Below are 23,307 nucleotides of genomic sequence, written 5' to 3'. Positions count from 1 at the left end.
GTTCAAATATCAATTGCTATTGTATCTACATAGCAGTTACCAGATTTTTTTTATTTTATAACAACACAATTATTTTTCAGATGTACTTATTTGAATTTTTTCAACTAAAATAACATTTAAACAATATGAAATATTTTAATTTAATAATAATTTCAATAATAACGTGCGCGAATAATAATAAACAAGCCGTGGCGTCGAGCAGAAACACCGAGACATGGCCGATATGCGCGTGTTTGAGAATCTTCGCCGGTCGGGGTTCTTTTGGCTGCAGACGTTGGCCGGGACGGTTGTGCTCTCCCAGTCGTCGGTCAGCTCGCCCTGAAACATGTCTGAAACGCTGCTGCAGCGCGGGACGCTCTTCGGCCACAATGGCTGGGTTACGCAAATCGCCACCAACCCCAAATACCCTGACATGATCTTATCTGCATCCAGAGGTACGCAATTTTTTTTATACTCCACGTTTACATCGATACTGCAAGCCGCGTGACACGCACTCCCTCGTAATCCGACCCATCCTGGGCCATCCTCCCTTCTCCCGTCAATTCATTCCTCGAACTGGTGCCCCGCATCCCTTTACTTTCCTTTCCATCTATTATTTGTGTGTATTTCGTTCATTATGATGAGAAAAAAACTTAACCACGTGATAACCTATGATCGGTTAGCGGATATGGGACTGATGCTTTCCCCTCGATATTGCTATTTTTAGAAGATCGAAGTTCAATACTTGACTGGTTTGTTTGACTGCTTTCAGATAAGACTTTGATTGTATGGAAACTCACCAAGAATGAGTTCAGCTACGGAGTGCCCAACAAGAGGCTTTACGGCCACTCTCACTTCATCTCCGACGTGGTACTCTCCAGCGATGGCAACTACGCCCTCTCCGGCTCTTGGGACAAGACCCTGCGTCTGTGGGATCTTGGCGCAGGAAAGACCACTCGCCGTTTCGAAGATCACACAAAGGTGTGATAAATCTTTCTTATCATTTCTAAACGAAATATGGTGTCAACAGTTATGCGCCTATGCGAGGCAGAAGATTAGATTGTTTTGTCTTCGTATGGTTTTTGTTTAAATGAGTTTGTGGGTGGTGTCGCCCGAGCGCGGGCAGAAGATTCACTGCTTACCGGTTGTGGATCCAATTTCCAACCGCTGTAAGTAGTAACAACATTACCAAATATCTGTAGATAGTAATCTTAGAACAGTAGAATAGAACTGAGTGATGTTCGAGAGCGCATTGCAGGCTTTAGTCAACCATGAAAAAGTTGCAGTGTGCTCTTGTAAACATTTCAATGCAGGAGTGTCACTGTATAACAAATTCATTTGCTTTTTCAGGACGTCCTTTCTGTAGCGTTTTCCGCTGATAACAGACAGATCGTCTCCGGATCCCGAGACAAAACAATCAAGCTGTGGAATACGTTGGCCGAATGCAAGTTCACCATCATGGAAGATGGACACAGTGACTGGGTGTCATGTGTTCGTTTCTCACCTAACCACACCAATCCCATCATTGTGTCTGCTGGTTGGGACCGTGCCGTCAAGGTAATGGATAATCTCACGATTGAAATATTAAACAGCCATTGGACGCGTTCTAATATATGTAATATTCTTTTTATAGGTATGGAATCTTACCAACTGCAAGTTGAAAATCAACCACTTGGGACATACCGGATACTTGAACACCGTAACCGTCTCTCCTGATGGTTCGTTGTGCGCATCCGGTGGTAAGGATTGCAAAGCTATGTTGTGGGACTTGAACGAAGGCAAGCACCTTCACACCCTCGACCACAATGACATTATTCAAGCGTTGTGCTTCTCGCCCAACCGTTACTGGCTTTGCGCCGCTTTCGGTGCTTGCATCAAGATTTGGGTATGTTTCGTTTCGTCACTAAATTTCATGTATGAAATTGTTAAAAATTTGTTTTATTAATTTGCCTTTTTCTTTTTTCCAGGATTTGGAAAGCAAGGAAATGGTCGATGAATTGAGACCCGACGTAGTATCTCTCTCGTCCAAGGCTGTGCCAATTCAATGCCTTTCTCTGGCGTGGTCCACCGATGGCCAAACACTCTTCGCTGGTTACAGTGATAACACCATTCGAGTGTGGCAAGTGTCAGTGTCTGCACGATAAAAAAAAAACTTTCCATTTGTTCTTTTTATATTTTCGATACATAATTATAATTGTATAATTATGACTCAATAAATTTAAATTTGAAAAGACTTGTATTTATTTATTAAATTATTTGTAAGTTGTAAATAAAATTTGTATATTTTTTTACTCAATTCTTTATTTTATCCATTGCCCTGAAATATTGCAAAACCTGTTGAAATCATACACAATTCGAATCGATGATTTCGGATGTTTTGGTAGTTATCAATCAAGTAAGGATTATTTTCATTACATGCAATGCTACATAAACACGAAACCAGTGGATATTCGCCGAGCTAACGTTGGATTCGTGTTAATGCAGCGGGTTGGTCTGATGCTGCGATAATGATGGTCTAAGTATCCATTGCATGCTAGTATCGTTCAAAGCAAATTACACGTGCGGGAAAAGAATACCCATAGTAATGATTTATTGGAAGTCTTCTTTTTACACCTTTAGGTCTTGTTCATAGTCTCGACTAAGTCGCTGTTCATACTAATGTCTAATAGTGTTCATAGTAACCGCGACAAACTGTCGCGCTTACTATGAACATTATTAGACATTAGTATGAACAAGGCCTTACGTTTCACTTACGATTACAATTCATTTAACCTTATGCATGATTTTTATAGTAATTTAAATGAAGAGTTGGCAAAATAAATGGTTCGGTAATAATCCCGCAGAAAGCGATCTCGATCACGGAACATCTGGCACCCAAAAAACTCCATCAATCGAAAGTACTAAGGGGAATTCGAGTGTCCAATATTTCGTATTCGCAATTTTTGTGGCAACGATTGTCTAAATTTAAATTTAAAATTGCGCAATAATCCGTTTACCAAAATAAATATCTTGTCAAACAAAATGAATCAAATTTTTTTTTATAATAAAATTAAAAAATGCCGACTTCAAACTATCGAAAATAAAATCAAAATATTTCAGTATATACTGATTTAGTAAATATTAAACGCGCTTACGCAATCTAATGTGGATATAAATCGAGTTAGAAATTCGGAAACGCACGTCAATAGAGTAATTGGCAACGGAGCGCGTATGGCCGTGGAAGCGGTTGTTGCGATCCGTCAGTGGCAGCGGCGCTGCAGCCGCAGTTGGCCGCCGGCTGGGCGTGACGGCCTCTCTTAGGCCTCCGCCCCTTTCGAGAGCCCGCCGCGCGCCCCGCACCGCCCCGCATCGCACCCCCGCACCGCGACCGCAAGGCAACCGCAACCGCAACCGCAACCGCAACCCCGCAGGTGAAGTGAACAACCCTTCGGTCCGGCGGACGAGGAGAGCCGCCCCGCCCCCTCTCCGAGCCGCTTCCTCGTTTTCCTCCCTCCCTGTCACTCTCCCTCGCCACTCCCCTTCTTGCACAAATGTCATTTTTTCCGCGAAATTACGACCGTTTGCTGTCAAACCCCCCGCACCGCCCCACCCCGCCACAATGACATTAACCCTCAAACCGACCACCCCTACTCGCGTTGAATCCCCGAAAACATTTTTAATTTATCAATCCGATTACTTACGACGATTCTGCCAATTGTAAATTTAAATACATTGTAACCGACCTTTTGACTTATTGCGAATTTTCATAACTGATCTTATTAACCTCAAATCGTATCGTACTTTATATAATTAATCAATTCTCTTGAGGTGTCTTTGGGTTGCATTCGATACGATATAGTTTTGATTTTTTCATTCGAGTAGTAGGAATTTTTGTGTGCCCTAAATTGTACAATATTTTACGCGCATTTATATCAATATGTACACGCCACTCTGTCGATAAATTTCAGTAGCACATATCATATTTAAATATCTCCTTAATGTGAATATTTTAGATAAAAAAGTAAATTGCCCAATATATATATATATATATATTGTATAATATTAGTACATCGCTCCCAGTATCTCAATAGTGGTGATAGTTCTAACGAAATCTAGTGATTACATTTATATCGTATAACGTGTATTATCACCTGCAATTTATATAATAGAACATTTTTATAATTGAACTATATCATTCATCACCTTGATTGTAAAATAACAGTAGTGTGTGTGGGTAAAATTTTCGCACATCGTATAGAATTCGTCATAGATTACAACTTATGACAGCATAGTGTAAAGTGCAATTCACAATAGTTGTATTCGAATTATTATAAAATACTACACGAAAGTTAAACAATATTTTAAACGTTTGTGCAATAGGTCAATTGTAGGTCCTTTATCGATTTTTCAATTTGTGAAATGTTTATTTGAATATGTTCATCCTTAATCATATCCAATTTTTAGTCTTAATTTGTTTTTGTTATGGAATTTGATGTCACCATTACATAGATTTACAGTTTATCGGCCAATTCTTATTTATTTGACCGTGCATTTGAATTTTACACATATACAAAAAATTCTTCAATGATCGTTCCGTTGTGGGGAAAATATTGTTTCTTTACTATGTAAAAAGCTTTAACGACTTTTAATTCCTTAATCCTCAAAAATACAACCACTACTTTTCACTTATATATATAAAATATATAGTTCTCCTTACAAGGAGCCGACCTATTTGATTAATATTTTGTCAATTGAATATTCACTTATATATTATTGATTTACTTCACTTATATTTAAGTGAAAGTAAACTGTATACAACAGAAATAACAATACAATGTTGCTGAATTTGCCGAATAATTTTTTTTTATATATATTTCATTTTTATAATAGATGCAATGAGAGACTGCCCCAAAGAGACACCTATGGTTAAACTTGTACATAAATATTTAACACATTCTAGAATGTAGGTATATTTAACAATCAACAAATTCGGATTTCGGGGGAGAGGGTGCCGATTTTATTGGATCTGTCAACGATTAAGTTAGATAAAATGGAAAACTGGAAATAGGAGATGGTCGATCTGGATTTTATAACCATTCAAATCTTACCAGCAGCGTATGAAAATCGAATAATTATTCGATTCCGGCTGGGATTCAAACCCTCGACCTCTACTGGTTAATAATGGCATAACCAATGAGCTATTCTGTGACATAGGGTGACCATACCTACCGTTTTGGCCGATACGGTTACGTTTTTGCTTGCTTTGCGTTTGCCCCGTCATTCACAGAAGAATTTTATTATACACTTATTTCCATAAATTTCCAAATCAAAAACAAATATATAAATATACATATACATAGGTATTTATTTAAATATATATTTTATGTTGTATAGTAGTATAATTTATATTTGCAGTTATTTTGTTTGTTAATTTTACACGTTTTAGAAAAAATCAGCTTGTGGCACATGAACATCAGATATTATATGATTTTTTTTATCTCGTTCATTATGTCCGTATAATTCCAAAAAATTATAATTCCTTGACAATACTAATAATCATTTGAGGGAAAAATTATACTATTTTTGATTATATAGGGGGGGGGGGGCAATTTTTTTGCGAAGCGTCCCATTTTGAGTCATGGGAAATGTGGTCACCCTACTTAAACATCCTATAGATGTGAAACGTGGTATTTTTTTCTTGTTTCGATACCGTATTTCTTATCATTTTGTGTTTGATGTCTAGTACTACTTTTTTCTCGTTTGATGTCTAGTACTACTAGTACCTTCTCTTTTACTTATGTTCGAATTGACTTTGAGCTAAGCACCAACCTTATTATATTATATCAATATAATTGATACTATGAATATTTTAAATAATTTTATTGCATACATATTTATTATGGACCGTTTAGATTGCATTATCTTTCTCATTATTTACCTCGATGTTATTTTAAACGTTCTTATTATTTTTCAACTTCACTACAGTGCAGTGCGCTATCTCGGTCGACTGGTCATCATTTTTGCACATTTTCAAATGAACAACATTCAATATTGTACGTAGATAGACTGGTTTCGCTTTGTGCGCTTTCAACCAGTTCGTTCTTATCTTTACACCATTCACTTGTTTGCTTTGCGATTGATACTGGTCGCCAAAGTGAGGGTCGAGGTTTTTCCTGTGATACATTCATGGTGATGCATGTCGTTCCCCACGTGTTGTTGTTCGTGTAAACACGTCTCTGGGTATACAAGTAACCGACTGGGTGGGATATCGTCATCCCCTCCTGAAAACGATCATCGATGTCTCCCCAACGAACCTTTCGGGTTTATTTACGTTCTGTTCTATAATTGAGCTAGCTATGTTTTTGACCTGATGATGCCGTTGCTGTGACCAGGACTAACTAGGGTGTGTGGGTTAGAAAGGAGATTATGGAGTATTTTAATTGGCTGTTGGATTGTCGCGTGTGTCACGGTCACGGTGTGCACTTTTCGATCTTCACATATTGCACATAATTGTGCATCTCGAATGCTACTGAGTGCACTCTTTGCTGAGTTTCCTCGAATAAATCGACCCCAGGAACTTTAATGATGATACACTTGCAGTTCTACAGTGATTGGTGCTCGTCGACCACTGGTTTCTCTGTGCTGAGAGTACACGCTAACTATTCGACGGATCTGTTCCGTACTTCTTTCTGAGCTGGCTGGCTGACAGATCAAGAACTTGTACTACTACTCGCTGCGTCTTTCACTCCGATCTCGGAAACCCCTCTACACGTTCGCGCTTCAATGGTTTTGTATTTTAGGAGACGTGTCCTTTTCACGCGCATTTTTTTCTTTTATACTCGGGATAATACAGCATAGGGATTTTGAGCAATGATCTTGTCTATCAATTGAAATTTCTGGATGTTTAAAAATAAGAACTTTTTAAAATCAAAATCAAAGGTTTGGATGTATCGATCTAACGAGAAGGTAGGACTTCTAATTTTGTCTAAAATTATCTGTTGATCACCATCCGAGATTAAGGCGACAAATGCGAAAAGTATATATTATATTTGGTAAACGGACTATTTCGTACATTGCGATCGCGCACACGACAATCGTTGCCACGAAAATCGCGAATACGGAATACCTGGCACTCGTTATCGTTAGTATGATTGTTTGCGTGGGTTGCTCTCGATGGATGGATTTTTCCAGATGGTGCCAGATGTTCCGTGATTGAGATTTAAGTGACGTGTGCGAGATCATTTTGTGCGGAATAATCTCCGAACCATTATTCCCTTCCCCAAAATCATCACTAAAGAGCGGTGGTCAGGTTTCCGCCGTAAAATAACAATAGACCTCTCCATTGTCCGAGAAAGCAGGACAGCAAAAAAAAATGGTTGACAATAGTGAACCATTTTTTTAGCCGTCGAGCAACCTGACCGCCGTCCCTCAATCATCCCAGTTGACCAAAATGGTTCACTATTGTCAATTACTATTGTAAACCATGCTTTTTTGCTCCCTTGCTCTGTGTACTAATGAAGTGGTCTATTGTTATTTAACAAGCACCCAGCCAATGCCGAAAACTAGTGGGTTACGCTAATGTATGTATTTCTAATACAACCTGTATGTTGACTTTTTATTTTTCTTCCGAATAGTCTATTCTGCTAATGTAGACTGCACAAGACACTAAAGTGAAAACACACAGAGAGGTACGCGGCACGTGCTTTTTTTCTTTCGATATTTTGCACAAGCAAAAATCATTGATTCCCGCATTTGAAGAAATTTTTCGAAATAATGAGATCGTACGAATTAACAATGACACGAAGACACGCCTATCACGGCTACGGAACCTGTGCCGTACTTTTGAGTGTGTTCTTACTATGTACATATAATTGTATCAAAGAAACGATGCTATCAAAAGAACATTGTTGTGCTATCAGAAACTACACACCAACAACTCCAGAATGAGTAAAAATGCTATAAATTCTATAACGATGATGTCCAATATCCACTAGGACTTAACGATTGATTTATAGCCACACTTAACTCCTTCACAACTACCAAAATCTCCAAAGTCTAGACTGAGTTTACGACGTTTTTAAATTCAGCAGTACATACGTATGTATGTATGTTTTCTAAAGCCCGTTACTAACGGTCTTGCATCACATCTTATAATTTGAGACAATTCTGGGAAAGAAACATCTCCGCCGCGTTGATTATGCCTAAATTCGGATATTGTACACTTGGGTCGGCTAAATTCACCACCATTATAATATAATTACGTACATTTCGAACGGTTGAACTTTGATACGAGTGTGTGTGTTCAATTAGAGATGCTAGACTTCATACGATATGGAATGTTCAGAAATTAATTGTGGCGTCGGACGTCGGTGTTGCGGCGTGAGTTCAAATCGGCCACAGTAATTGTTCGTTAACCGTTTAAATGACACATATTATTCCCCTCTTCGCTTCTTCTCTCCTTCCCTGTTTCCCCTGGTTTGATTAGTAGTTCCGGCTGCAAGCCATGCGACCGCATTGTGTGTGGTGGTCACGAAACAATCATATGTGCATACATATAATATCGTACTGGTTGTCCGTTTAATTATACTACAAAAAAATACTCAAATAATTCATTTTCGTTTGTTTTTATTTAGTTTTGTATATATGTAACAGTTGAAGTGTATCTTCCAGTTGTAATATATTTTGATTAAGTAAATAGTTGGAATATATTCCATCTAACCTGGCACCAACTACCGTTAAGTGGGCTGTACACCCGAAACCTTAATATATATATATTGAGTAAATGTATATATTGAGTGAATGCGACAATATATATATATATATATATATTGAGTGACTGCGACAGTTGCGCTTCGACCAGATAATACGTATTTTAATCGGTATGAGAAAGATATTTTCTGTGCAACTATGCGCGTATTTTTTTTAAAATCGACCGTTAAATAAGCACGCTGGACTCTTCGTGGGTGTAAAAAAGAGGCGATTTTATAGATGTTTGGCGGCTCCTAGCTCATATAAAAAATAACTAATCAAAAAAATAAAACGATAGATGCATCCCAATGGTGGATATCCATAGCATATTAAAAAATAATTTCTCTAGTGCCATAATTGAGGAAGGGAGAAGTGTAATACGTTGTAATGTAATGTAATACGTTGTAATGTAATGTAATACGTTGTAATGTAATGGAATGGCTGGTGTCCAGCCCTCTTAAGGCGAAATCAAACAGGGAAGAACGGCGCGTCGCGTGCTTGGCTCCCTGCTGTGGGGGGGGGGGTCTCCTATATTTCTTCATATATGGGATACATCGTTATCGATCACTGTCAAGCAAGGATACAATTTTACCGAAAACACTCCAGGGGGGTGATTTTGGGACGGTGTGTGCTGAGCGTTCCATGAATATGTGTAAGGCATTCCACATTTTTTTCATATGCTTAAAACTATTTAAAAAGACCATGCGCCACACGTTCATAGCTGATTTCCCCCTTATAGTTGAAATGTATTTTCAGTTGTAATACATATATTTTGACTATTTGAAATATATTCGATCTAACCCATGTTAATTCATATGGCGAATTAAATTCCAACTGGTCAAAATATATTACAACTGAAAATACAGTTCCAGTATAAGTTAGTTCCAGGTTAGATGGAGAGGTTAGGTTTTCGTGAAAACATCACTCGACTAGTAATGGCGAAAACTCACTGAGTGGTACGTGTTTTTTTTAGTTACTTTTAATCATGCGAAAAAAACGCGGCACCTCTAGCCCATATACATGGTACACTGTCCCAAAAATCACTCCCTGGAGTATTTTACAAATCCAATGCTGGATAACGGCGAATCCCATTTTTGAAGATATGTAGGAGAAACTTGTCGGTTGCATATGAATATGCATACACGTGCGACCTCCCAAACATATGCATTCTGCACGTGCAACTACTAATACCGGACCCAGAGGGTGCCGCGTATTGTTCAAATATTGTAAATGCATTGTTAAAGGTTTGCCGAACCTTTTTACAACAATGGAACAATGAGCGGCATCTTGGCTATCCTACCTCTAGCAACTACACCCGAATTCGGTTTGGGGAACATCCACTATTAATGGTCACAACCAAGGACGTGACGTCCCATATCACTCAGTGTGTTTTTTCGCTCTGAATTGAGTTGGAAATTGGACACATTCTTAGTTATCGTAATACGATACTCATTACCTTTATTCGTAATACCTTGCAAATATTACCGTATTATTGAATTCTAAAGCATTCGCAAAGACATAAGTGCTGTCAAAGGTCAACTGCTATATTACAACTGGCGCACATTGCTTAAAGTGTATTTGCGCTTGTAGAGATATAATTTAATAGTTGGCAAAATTAACGATTTTGTAATCTTATTGGGTTACGTCTTTAATCGTGTGAAAGCTGAAAAATGAAAATATCCCGAAATAGGGGTTCCAAAAAACCGCCCGAAATAAAAAGCCGGTTTTCGGTTTTTTTACAAATAAAAAGCCGGTTGGCCGGCTTTCACCGGTTTTAGAAAAATACGATTTTTTTTAAGTTTAAAATATTTATATAGAAAAAAAATGTAAATATGTATATATTTGCATAATATATATCTATATTATGCAAAAAATAGTTTTTTTATAAATTAAATTAAGTTATAAACAATATAAACTTTCATAAGATCATTACTTTATATTATTATTACAAATATTACAAATAATACAATTTGTATTATATGTACATATATCACAGTCGTAAAATGGCAGATCCTAAATACGCACATATAATTAAATGATTTAAATAAGCTACTATCAAGAATATATTATTTAAAAAATAATGTGTAACCTCGCAGAAAAACTATAATTGTGGAATTTAATATTAAGAACTGCTGAGATTCAAAGATATATTATAGATAAAGAGATTTCAAATTTGTTTTCACGCATCTGTTTTAGCTTAAAAAATCCAAAAGCAACCGTTGTAAATTTCGGAAACAAATGCATTTGAAACGGCAAATTCCATTTGATCACGAACATTTTAAATCCATAATAAAAATAGGTATGTGGCCTCAATATTTAAAGGGTAATTCCTTCGAAGAAAAATCAATTATATTTCGGAAATTCCTATACATTTTGCCATAAATCATTTGACTACTTTTTTTGATGTTTTCAAGTACAACGATTTGCGATAGTGTGGGAATTGCGATAGTGTAGGATTTGCGATAGATAAGGATGCTTTTTATACCTGAAGTTGGGTAGGTCATTGAAACTACATACTTTCAATAATATTTTATTGATTTATGACCATTACTAAATCTCAAAGAAACCGCTCAAGAAAGAAAGTAATATAGCTTTTTTTTTGTTCAAAGAAATATACGCCTATTACCTAAGAGCGTTTATACACATTTATTTTGACCTTTCATAGAAATTTAAAATTCATAATTGTTAATTTTGAGGAAAAAAACATTAATTAAAGAAAACCTTAAAAAGCCGGTTGATCGAGCCAAAAAGCCGGTTTTCGGTTTTTTGAAAAATGGTCAAAAAGCCGGCTTTTCGGTTTTGGTTTAAACCGGCTTGGAAGCCCTAATCCCGAAATGATTTTTTTCCCTTAAAAGGGTGAGGCTTGCCAAATAAATTTTGTGATACTCTTCGATAATCCCTGGTGCTAGTGGGTCATCTGCGATAAATGGCACATTTTTTTAGCCAGCAGCATATACTACAAAGTTGTCATGGGTTCCATCTCACTGGTTGTGATTGATTGAATAAAAAATATAATAAAACTTAATATTACATTGAGGCAATGGTTGCTATCCAAAATTGTGGCATATTTAATGGGGCGCAAAATATTCTTGAGATAATAAATAGCCTACTTCACACAATTGAGACAAATTGTAACAAATTGAGAGGTCCACAAGTTGGGTGTATAATGTGTACGAACACAATTTAACGTTGATGCTAATGACTTGAATTAAATTTTGTCAATATTAATAACACAGAAAGGCTATTTATTGGAATACAAAGTGATGAGGCACTTTGTTATAGTTTTAGCAAAAGCACTGAGTCTTGTGCATTCTGGTTAAAATAATAAAAAAAACGAAAAGCCAGTATTAGTTAATCAAGCACTGAATGCACTACAACAACATATGTTCACGTGCCAGTTAGGGATTTCAGCTTTAACTATAATGAAAACCAAATTTCGAAACAGGCTACAGTCTGGAGAAAAGCTATATTTGTCTAATATATGTAGCTCTTCTACGTCTACGAGTTTAATATAACATCAATATTCGATAATCTCTCAAAATTCATCCAAAACCAAGGTTATATAAATACTAACTAATGTTATTACTAGTGGCGTTCCATGGAAATCGCCCTGTTTTTGTCGCACAGCCTTACATGTGTGCGAGCGGGATACAAGGGGACATATGACGTCATACCAAGTCCCCTTGTATCCAACTCGCGCACACGGAAATAAGGCTGTGCGATTAAAAGAGGGAGAACACTGGTTGTTTCCAATTGTGTAATAATTGAAATAAACTACAAACGAAACCCTATTACCCCAAGTTGGGTCGAGACTAAAAAAAATTATAAAACGGCAAGGAATTGCTGTTGTTATACATGACGTGCTTGAAGAAGGAACTACTAAGTAAAAAAATTCTTCCTAAGTTGTATTTTGAAGTTAGCTCAGAGAATTTGTTCTGAAAAATGTGCTGTACCACATTTTGAATCGTTCACGTGCCCAACTAACTAACCAACTAACGCCCTCATTCCGTGTGTGTATTTGTTTAGTTGTTGAAGCCCGCTGTTTTGCATAATCAGTCACGGTTGTCTTGCGAAATGAGACGCGTTGAACGTTGATTGATATCTGTGAAAGATCTGTATTCAATTATTTTCAATCAGTTTGCTCCATGCTAGATCTGGGTATGGTGATTTTTGTCCTTCGGTTCCATTTTTTTACTCGCATTGGCGCGACAACTCTCAGATGGTTCTACGGACAAACCCAACCATGAGTTTGAAGACTCGTACTAACTGCTATAGAGCTTGATCCATCTATACATAAGAAGTTTCTAAATCGCTGACTTGTAGAGTGTAAGCCTTGGTTATTCATCACGCGGCCCCTTCAAATAGGGTTGCAAATAGTTGCCCAAATCGCATATTGCGTGTGTCAAACATAGCCAATATCAGAAGTAGTGCTTATATGGTGGTAGTCTAATTAAAGTCCCCCTAGCAAAACGCGGCAAGTATGCAGGGGAATACTTATTTATTATGTCGACGTTTCTGTTTGTTTTGTGTAGGAGGGGTTTGTTTATCTAGCTAAAACTCTGGGCGTAGTTTTCGGTTCTTAGTGATGTATTGTTTTAAAAGTTTGACTTTTTGAGGTTTTTCAATTTATTCGGTTCATAAGTGAGACGAGAAAGGAAGGGGAAGCTCAAAGTACCAATTTTCCACGTGGTCAAACAACGGAACAAATTAGGCATTTAGAAATCGCGAGCTATTTGCATATATACCTCGTTCGAATGTGAAATCAACACTTATTTTGAGGTCTCAGATTAGACAGAATCCTTATCGTTTTGTTGACATCGAAGATATGACCGATTTTGTGTACCCAATAGTTATATGGAGTCTTGTACAATATATATTGAGAAGGGATACCATTTTTTGCACGACCCAATCTGGGTTCGCCCGGCAAATCATACGTCAAATAGGTTGTCAGTAACAAAAATAAAATTTGATGAGAACTTATAAAAACAAAACGTCTGATATATAATTTCGAAAGAGATTTATGTATGTATATAAGGTTGGTTGGTAATCGAAAAACATTTCAAAGTTTATGTGAAAACGATTCCATATGATTCCATCGTAATATCTTAGCAAACAAACAAATCGTGATATCTTAGCAGCCAACACTTATTTATTTAAGGTTAGGTTAAGTTAGGGTTGGTTTTATTCATTTAAGATTAGGTTGTTAGGGTTGGTAATAATAAATTCACGATAAAATTTAATTTTTGTTACTGGCAACACGTTTGACGTTTGATTTGCCGGGCGGACCCCGATTGGGTCGTGCGAGCGATTTTAGACAGGGCCACTCTTTTTATTTGCAGGGCGAAATGTTTTAGATATAGTCATTTGTATATTATGTCGTGATAAATACCTAATTTGTCTGGAAATAGGGCTATTTTGCCGGGCCGATAAGTGGTACCCTATTGAGAAGTGGAGACGCTTCCGAGATGAAAGACCTCTAGACAGGGGAAGTCCTCAATTGGTGTCGGCGCAAAAATATCCATTAAATATGAGTCGACACATTTGAAATGAGATTGCACTTGAACGAAGCCGAGCTCCCAGAACTTACACAGCACCACTTGCACGTAATCGCCGGTGCACCATTAGAAAGAAGAAATGGTATGCGTTATTAGTCGTTAGAACCGATTAGTATTCGCGCGGAGTTGTAGTTGAGGGGAATACCGGAAGTTGCCACACCTCTCTACCACCCTCTTCCTCCTCCTCCTCTTCTTCGCCGCGTAACAATAACAATATCTGGAAAATTTGAGATGGATCGACTATCCGTTAGTTCGAGATGATCGTCTTGCTAATTGGTAGATGGCTAGACGCCATTCGCGACCGTAATTACAGTGATTTGTTATACCGTTCTTGAAAATTGTACACCTTTTTGAGTTTTCAATTTTTCTTCTCCCCCTCCATCACCACTTTACGTCACGTTTACTGGCATGTAATTGATTCGTTATCTTGTCACAGCTATCTGTGTGTTAATGTGCTTCGTTATCTCCTCAGATTTTTGACTTACTTACACGCATACGGATTTTTACTAGCCTCTTCTTAGCTCGCTTTTGATTTTTTTTACAAAATATATACCAGTTAATATAGCAAACTAGTCTTGTGACGGAACTTGTTTGACTGATATCAAATTTTGCGGCCAAGATATTTCAAGCGTGGTTTTTTTATGTTTTTAAGCATACCGTTACTGGAGACTTTTTGATAATGCAGGACACTCGAGTTTGTGTAACTGGTATTTAAACAGTTATTATGCGAAAACTCTATTTGAGGCCGTCGTGATAAGAAAGGCTTAAAGCTAGAGCTGTCAGTTTAGAAAATGTTTGATTAATTGGACTCAAACTTCCAGCTGATCAAGGACCACTTGTTCCCACCGATTGTTGGAAATCATATATGTACATACGTCACAATTGATCTTTTCTCTAATTGCTTTAGGTTTTACGGTACATGATACGTTGTTCATCTTTCAAATTTAATTTGGAGGTAAATTGAGGATGATATCTATATGCATCTATCCTCAACCTGTATTCAAATCCTAAACTAATACATCTTGTTTTATTGATCTTGCCTCTTCTTTAAATATCGGCAAAACGTGATGATTATTAATGTTTACTTCTGTCCTTGTTTCATTTATGGTCGTGACTTAACATTATCAGGTCGATCTTAATTGGATTTGATCAGATCCTCAAACATACCTTCAACTGATAAAAAGTTATGAACCTCTGCTCTAATAGGCACGTGCTAAATGCCTCTGTGAAACGAGTTTCGCATTCTGCTAGCTGTAAATGGGCATACGTGCTTTTTTCTTAACACTAACCTCCTCTAGTCTACGAACCCCTTTCTGAAACAAGAGGATACTACTGGCTACTTGACTAACAAAGTTCGTAACCTTTTTATAAAATTTCATTTATATTCTACGTACCTTTAAACCCTGTTTATGGTCATTTAAAGCGTATATGAAACTCCTGTTGAATAATTGCATAGAATTAAGGTGCAAACACACAGATTGGTATGTGGCATGTGTTTTTTTTAGATAGTTTTGCATATACAAAATAACACTGACATGCCTAGTCTGTGCCGTGGCGATCTTCTCAAAACTCACCTCCTAGAGTATTTTTGGTGATATTTTAAGGCGAAATAGCACTGAATCGAATGTTCTTGGCCTCCTGTGGTGAAAAACCAGCAAGGGATTATTTTTCGACAAGTTTCTCCTACATTTCTTCAAATATGGGAATCACCGTTTATTAGATTTTAGGCCTGGATGCCATTGCATAGATGGTGTGTACTAGCGTTTTTTTTATATGTGACACGTGCCTCTCTGTGTGTCTGCGTCCTTAGCCCTGTTTTCTTATCGATAACGTTGACTCCCATATTTGAAGAAATGTAAGCGAAACTTGTCAAAATAATAATATCGTTGGAATTAATAGTGATATGAAGATACGCCCATCACATCTGGAGTTACCTAGACGCGCTGTGCAACACTTATGAGTAGTCACCGGAGCCTGAAGGGGCCGTGTATTGTTCAAAGGTTGTAAATGCATTGTTAAAGGTTTGCCGAACAATGGATAGCACTGTGACTATCCTACCTCTACTTATGAGTAAAGAGTGGACCAAGTTTGCGCCGTTCTTTGTTCATTGTTCGCCGTGCATTGTTCATTTTTATGATGAACCTTTTTTTTGCACTCTAGCTTTGTAGTTTGTCCTGTTTCCTGGAAAATAGACCCAAACACCCTGTTTCCTCGAAAAAGGACGCTTCCGGCTCTACCTCTACGTAAGAGTGTATTCTTACCAGAGATCGGCGGCCAGGATTCTTTTATGCATATAAAATGGTTCAATATTGTCAATAAGTTGACAATAGTGAACCATTTCCTGTGCATAAAAGAATCCTGGCCGCCTATCTCTGGTTCTTACCATTAGTGTTGCAAGCACAATGAAACATACTTGAGTTCTAAGCATAAATCAGATCAGTATTCAAACTGTTGCCTTTTGAAAAAATTCTCTTTGATCTTGTTTGTGTTAAAAGAAGTTGTTTACATTGATTAAACCGCAAATGTTGACATGCGATTATGTTCCAGAACGTATGTTGACATTCTGAAGCGGATATTAGTCTCGACGGAAACTGGTCTACAGTCAGCGGTAGAACTACCAACGGTCGCTATTGTTTCGAAGAATCGTTCATTGTCTGCCAGCTATATGTATATTTTTTTTACATTTCCACAATACTTTACGCTTCGTCGACTTCTCAAATGTTTGCACTACTGCCTCACCCTGATTTCGAGTCGTGCGATTTAATATTTAAATTCGCTCGTTGCCTTCATAATGGATACTACGTAGGGTGAATTTCGGCGTGAGTCATGTAAAGGTCACACAAGATACGCAGACTGCGGTGACGTCATAGGGAGTCCCTGGAGATCCCTTTTTACAGGGGAGAAGGGAGTTGTCCGAAGGGATGGGAAGGAGTTGTACACATAATGCGACATTTGGCGAGCTGAATGTTTGATACATACGTGTTTTTTATAGACTCTTGTGGGGTTCAACCCAAATTTCAGCTCTAGATATCGAATTAGGACAGGTCGTTAGTTTTTTTGCAATGGACTTACTAATTTTCTTCTCCAACTACTTCTACCCTTCGATTGGAATATACTAAAACGAGGTCCAATGTTTGACAAGCGGTGTCGCAGTTCGCAAGTTGAGATGGGTTTTTACGTGGGTGTGCTTGCAGTTTCTGGAATATGTAGAGTATTGTGGCTTTAGAATAAGGATTGTGATATGTATGGCATTTACAAATAACCAAGAAAAATGCTTTTGAAGCTTGATTATTTCATATTTAATACAATACGTTTCGAATGAACAAAAAAAAAAAAAAAGTGTCGTTTAAATAAATTTCCTAGTTGGTACAATAGTTGCACTCATGAACTAATACTTAATTACATACACGTTTATTTACGTCATCGACTGTTGCATGACGTTCATTTATTTGCATTCTCTTGCATTTTTATTCGAGGATGAATACAATTTTAAGTCAAATGACTCATAGTGGCCTTGGGAGGGGGGGATTTAGTTTCTGTCATCATCATCATCGTACAAACTGCATTTTTTTCCTTCTGAAGTGCTGTTGTATCTGCGGTTAATTGGTAGAGATCGTTCTCGTCTTGCGTTCGTCGAGGGGTTGTCGTCGTATCCATCGATCCACCACCACTGCCATTACCACCCCCTTTAGAGACACGATTTTTCTTTTCGCGATTCAAGGGTGGGGAGGAAAGAAGCCCACGAATCGCTTGGAAAGCACTCCCAAGCTAAGAGTGTTCACAATCGGCGGGTCTGAGCACTCTATCCTCTCGTTAAATCGGGATTGGGTAGTATTTTTCAAGTACAATGTCGTGTCTCTATTATATGATGTCTTCTGAAAAGTTGAATTAAAATTGTTGGGTCTCACAATTTCGACAGGTGAAAAACACAAGAAAATGTATAAATGTTTTTTTCAGAAAATGGATATTAGTTTTTAAGTCATAGTCGTAATATTGCTGGTACATGCATAGGCAAATGGAAGCTTCTCGGTAAATTGTTACGTACTTAAAAACTTTAGTGTATCCATCAATGGCAACAATCTGGTGAGTGTGAATGCAAGACTTTCTGAATATATGTAATGTTTCGTTGCACTCTTACATTCGAGATTTATTCTTATCGTAATATGTACATAGTGTGAAATGCTTTGCCAGCAGTGTGGTATTAAACCCTCTCTCTTTCGCTGACCTTAACGATTGACGTTATGCTATAGGGTGACGTAAACTGCTTACCTCCTAAAACTTGTTTTATAAGAATTTTGCGCATTGTTCTTAAGTTGAAGATGTATCAGTAATGCGTTTCGAACGATGGATCGTCTTCTACCTTTCACTTGTCTTCTTGCACGTTTTCCCCTCTCCTCCTCCACTCCTCCACTCTCTTATTGCGGATGTTTTTATGAAAGTTTTTCTTCTCCTTGTGATTCGTACTCATAAGTAAAATACTAGCCAATGTATTTTCTAAATTATCTGAGCTGATCCCGATCGTCAAAGGTTTAGTATGCAGGTTGGTGAAGGCAAATTTTAAAAAAAGAAAGCTTATCTTTTAAAATAGCTAAACTATGTAACCTTTGTTGGACGTTTAGGACGATAGCTTTCCTTATTGATTTGTAGTTTTCATGACAGAAATTTAATAATCAACCAAGATTTCTAGTGCATAATTTATTCTTTTGATTAAATTTTTACGCCGTTTTTGACCTTTACTCATTGAAATTGCACGCTGAATTTTTCAGTACATTATCCATTGTAGCATCAACTAATTCAAACTCACTAGTATTTGTGGCGTTCCATTACGTAAACGTCCTAGATTGGCCAGTGACATAATCTTCCAACCTCAGCAAGAATTGAGGGAGGTCGTTGGGTCGACTTCCATTGCTGACCTACAATTGCTATCGTTCGAACAGCATATTCTTCTTCTATTTTTAACTGACACGATAAAAATTTTGTTTGTAAAATACGCATGAAACAAGCATGGTTTTTGTGGCATATTTAAATGAGCGGAAATTTGATTGTAAGGTTTTAGATTGATCTATGAGTTTGAGGATGCTGAAATATATCATCGACAACGCAAATCGTTAAACACAATTTAATTACCTGTTACTCCCACTCTATTTAAATCGTATTTGTTTTATAATGATCTAATTTTTACATATTAGTGTTGTAACCGATCACATATCATCGCATGGGTGTTGGCATATTAAGTTATTAAATAAAAAAAAATTAAAAGAAACGTGTCGTCGGTCATGTGTTCGATCCCCACGCGGTCGAATTTTTTTCAAATACCCTTTAAATATATTTAATTCAATATTTATATTTAATTGTTTAAAATGGAAAAAATTACCTACCTACCTACCTACATATAAATAACATAAAACACCGATAGAAAAATTAATTAATTAATTAATTAAATTTTAAATAGATGGCGGTAAATTCTCTGCCAAGCGGAAACATTAGTAGCGATCAGTATATATAGAAATTTTTTTCTTTTGTTATTGTTTTCGTATATATGTACATTTGGGCAGTGGTTTAGCTGTGATGTACGTCACGAATCGAAACGACTATTATAGTACGGCGAGCGTTATCTCAGACAGACAGACATACAGACGGAATAGTGATATTATATTAATTAATTATGTAATCTTTCAATGTTGCCTTATACCTGACATTTTCTTTTACAGATAATCGTTTAAGATGCGTCTTCGGTGAGGAATAGTGCAGTAAATAAGAGATATTATTGAATCGGTTCAGTATGCCTCTTCCGAAGCGGGCCGTTGCGCCCATCCACGTTTCACGCAGTGTACTGCCAGCTCATTTACCTGTTCCCAGTGAATTAGAAGCTGTAACAAATGGAACATTAGCCAATACTGTCAGGTAAATATCTTGAATCGATACCTTTATTTTGTAGTATTAAATAAATTGTTCACTTGCATAGAATTTTCACTAGTGTTTTATTTTTTATTTTTCAGGCAACTCTCTTCACTGTCGAGACATGCCGACGATCTCTTCGGTGAGTTGGCTCGGGAGGCAGGTGGAATTGCCGGACGAGCGTCTCACTTACAAGCGAGGCTTGACCGTCTTGCATTGAAACTGACACATTTAGATTCTACTGCTGAAGATGGTGAGATGCTAATTAATGTTTGCCATAGTTTTTGAAGAGTCCGACAAGTATTTCAACAACACTAACTTCATATATACTTTTGTATAATTTAATAATATAATCAACAGCTGGACAATATTAAATTTTATAAGTTTACTTTCATATTGTATGAAAAAAGTTGAAATAATACCCATATATGTAGGTTGCTGCTTGTAGAGTTTCATTCTACTAATTATACTTTAGGATGTGTATTAATTGTAGTTTAATTTTTATTTCAGTAACAATTCAAGACATTCAATTACGTAAACCTTTCAAAAGTTCTACACAATTCGATCAACAAATATTTTCGAGAGACACCATGCCGACAGCTATGTTGGAAACGTACGCCACTTGCGAACGTCCTCCACCTCTCGATAAATTGAACCAATACCGAGACGATGGTCGCGATGGTTTGAAATTCTATACGGATCCTGGTTACTTCTTCGAACTTTGGCGACAGGAAATGCTTCAAGATACCGAAAGGATACAACACGATAGAGGGAAAAAAGTAAATATAGATCATTTTTCAAATCGATGAAAGTGTATGTTAAGTAATGCAATGTATTCGATCGTTCATTTTATTTTAAGGTGCGCCCACGAGGAAGCGCAGGAGCTGGTGCAGATGCAGGTCGACGTAAACGACAGGTGCGTGCACCGCCATGCACCCGTGATAAACAACGTCAACGAGCTCTCACACGTGGAGAGCATCTTATGCCACAAGCTATTCCTCCGTCGCATCCTCCGCCAGAACCATATACACATGAACCTCCAACGTATATGCATCAACCGACTGGTAATTCCTATTTACCTTTTTGTTATCTATTTATAGTGATAACGTGTATCGAAAGACTTTCACTTGAGTGTTTCTGTTGAAACTAAAAATAATTGGTTGATGATATTATATAAATTTCCAGTCCATTTTTTAAAATTATCGAAATATTAAATTAAACATTATATTGTATTTTTTAAGGTGTCATGATGGTTGACGGACGAGATAGTGTGCCTGCAAGACCTAATTCAATAGAATTAAATCATCCTTATCAACCTCATCACTCAACACCGACTAATCATAATTCACATGGTAATTTATTGAATAGTATTTAAACTTATAATTTACATACATTTTTGTTGTTGAGTTAAATGTAACTGATTTCTTTATAGGCGAAGAACCGATGTACGGTACCGGACCGTTGTCATCTGAAAGTTTGTATAGCAGCGGTGGAGGAACTCCTAGGAGAAGTCAGAGTAGACCAGCTGGTCCCCCTCCAGCTCCACCAGCACTTGGTACACCAACGAGACGCTCTACGCCTGCTAGGGATGCGCTGCCACCACCACCACCGCCCCCGGCAGCTTCACCGCCTCCTCCAGCACCTCCACCAACATCGGCTTCACCGCCAGCGCCCCCACCGCCACCTCCTCCACCTCCGCCTGCTGAACCAGTGTCGCCTCCACCACCAATGGCTAACGGTGACGTTCGTTCACCAGGTTTAATCAAACCGCAACCTTTGAAAGCTGCCCCACCTCCTCCTGCACCGTTGCCGGATCCCAGAGATGATTTATTGAAAGCTATAAGAGATGGTATGTATTTTTTTTTAATTATATACACTAATTAGTTAATTCTTTTATTTTTTAATACCAAAACCAATCATAAATGTTTACTTTTACAGGTATTAAGCTTAGGAAAGTTGAAAAAACGAATGGAAGCCGCACAGCTGATTCTACTACTGGAACTGCTGTTGGTGGAGCTGCTTTGCATGATGTCGCAAGTATTCTCGCTCGTCGTGTAGCTGTAGAATTCAGCGAATCCGATAGTGCTTCCGATTCCGAGGCTGATTCAGACGGTTGGGCAGATCCACAACCGCCACCAGCGTGACACCAGCCACACCCTTCAATCAACGATTCAATCCAATCGAAATTCAACTCTAAAGTGGAAAAGCAAAATTATTCAAAACAACCGCACGACAATGAGCCAAATATAGAAACGAAAAATCCAAATGTGACCAGCCCGAAAGAATCATCAAAGACTGGTCGCCAAAGCGCCTCAAAGCAAGAACGTCCACCACCTGTAGAATCCGAGGTGATAAAACTGACTCATTTGAATTCCACGCAAGTAAAACCGACCAAGAGTCACGGCGGAAAGCATACTTTCAGAATTGATCCGAGTTTAATTAGCGGAGTACAAGCTGCGCCTGACATTACTCGCAATACTGATAAGAAGGAAAATGTATCGATGGATCCTGGCGTTGATGAAAAGAATAAGAGTGATTCTATTGCGAAAAAACTTGTTGCAGAACAAGCTAAAACTTTAATCCAGTCACCAGAGAAAATTAAAGGTGCTGTAGCTAGTTCATGCAGTCCAAAACCTATGGAAGATACTCATGTTATTATACGACAAAATTCTATCAACTCTTCCATGCGTAGCATGCAAAAAGCGATGCGTAGTTTTGATAGTGTGGTGTTGCCGACAAATGAACCTCAAAATATCCCTCCTCGTTTGGATAAATTTGGAGAGAAGGTCTTTGACGATACTGTGAGCAGTAATGAAAATAGATTAAAGGATGATACTGAAAAGTTGAGATTACAAGCACATTTACACAAAAAGTTGAACTATTCTGCTTCTTTTGCTGGACAATCCAAGTCAAACCCTCCTGTGAATGAACCTGAAAAAAAGATTAAGGAAACACAACCAGAAGGTAGAATGTCGAGGAGTGAAGGTCCTACTAAGGAAGACGACAACTCTGTATCTAATGTTATTAAACGTTTCAATGATAAATGTGAAACTCTTTCTAGAAACAAACCGATGAAAACAGAGTATGTCATTCCGGCAGATCAGTTGAATAAACAACACTTTAGCTCAAAACCAATGTATGCTACTAT

The 23,307-nt window shown here is 37.6% G+C and overlaps 2 protein-coding genes across 2 annotated transcripts; both read left to right on the top strand.

The window, feature by feature from the left end:
* The first annotated feature begins 200 nt into the window (after window positions 1-200).
* On the top strand, window positions 201-2,274 carry Rack1 (Receptor of activated protein kinase C 1). The gene is made up of 5 exons (XM_077444597.1): window positions 201-434; window positions 752-960; window positions 1,330-1,536; window positions 1,613-1,864; window positions 1,947-2,274. The coding sequence occupies exons 1-5, from the start codon at window positions 326-328 to the stop codon at window positions 2,121-2,123; spliced, it is 954 nt and encodes a 317-aa protein (XP_077300723.1). The 5' UTR covers window positions 201-325; the 3' UTR covers window positions 2,124-2,274.
* Window positions 2,275-3,189: 915 nt separating this feature from the next.
* On the top strand, window positions 3,190-23,093 carry SCAR (wiskott-Aldrich syndrome protein family member 3 SCAR). The gene is made up of 8 exons (XM_077443934.1): window positions 3,190-3,389; window positions 19,973-20,165; window positions 20,261-20,412; window positions 20,670-20,938; window positions 21,019-21,223; window positions 21,401-21,511; window positions 21,592-22,008; window positions 22,098-23,093. Exons 2-8 carry the CDS (start codon window positions 20,044-20,046, stop codon window positions 22,301-22,303), a joined length of 1,482 nt encoding a protein of 493 aa, XP_077300060.1. The 5' UTR covers window positions 3,190-3,389; window positions 19,973-20,043; the 3' UTR covers window positions 22,304-23,093.
* Window positions 23,094-23,307: the final 214 nt, after the last annotated feature.

Source organism: Arctopsyche grandis, chromosome 13 (genome assembly GCF_051622035.1).
Source record: "Arctopsyche grandis isolate Sample6627 chromosome 13, ASM5162203v2, whole genome shotgun sequence".
In the NCBI taxonomy this organism is placed as follows: Eukaryota; Metazoa; Arthropoda; class Insecta; order Trichoptera; family Hydropsychidae; genus Arctopsyche; species Arctopsyche grandis.
This window is presented reverse-complemented; position numbering and strand designations above follow the sequence as displayed.

What these genes read in the sequence shown, in the direction of transcription:
- Rack1 (XM_077444597.1), top strand. Translation starts at nt 326, where the DNA reads ATGTCTGAAACGCTGCTGCAGCGCGGGACGCTCTTCGGCCACAATGGC. An exon ending in GTTTCGAAGATCACACAAAG is followed by an intron (nt 961 to 1,329) that starts GTGTGATAAATC and finishes TTGCTTTTTCAG; the next exon opens with GACGTCCTTTCTGTAGCGTT. An exon ending in GTTGGGACCGTGCCGTCAAG is followed by an intron (nt 1,537 to 1,612) that starts GTAATGGATAAT and finishes TTCTTTTTATAG; the next exon opens with GTATGGAATCTTACCAACTG.
- SCAR (XM_077443934.1), top strand. Translation starts at nt 20,044, where the DNA reads ATGCCTCTTCCGAAGCGGGCCGTTGCGCCCATCCACGTTTCACGCAGT. An exon ending in AGATTCTACTGCTGAAGATG is followed by an intron (nt 20,413 to 20,669) that starts GTGAGATGCTAA and finishes TTTTTATTTCAG; the next exon opens with TAACAATTCAAGACATTCAA. An exon ending in ATTGAAAGCTATAAGAGATG is followed by an intron (nt 22,009 to 22,097) that starts GTATGTATTTTT and finishes TTACTTTTACAG; the next exon opens with GTATTAAGCTTAGGAAAGTT.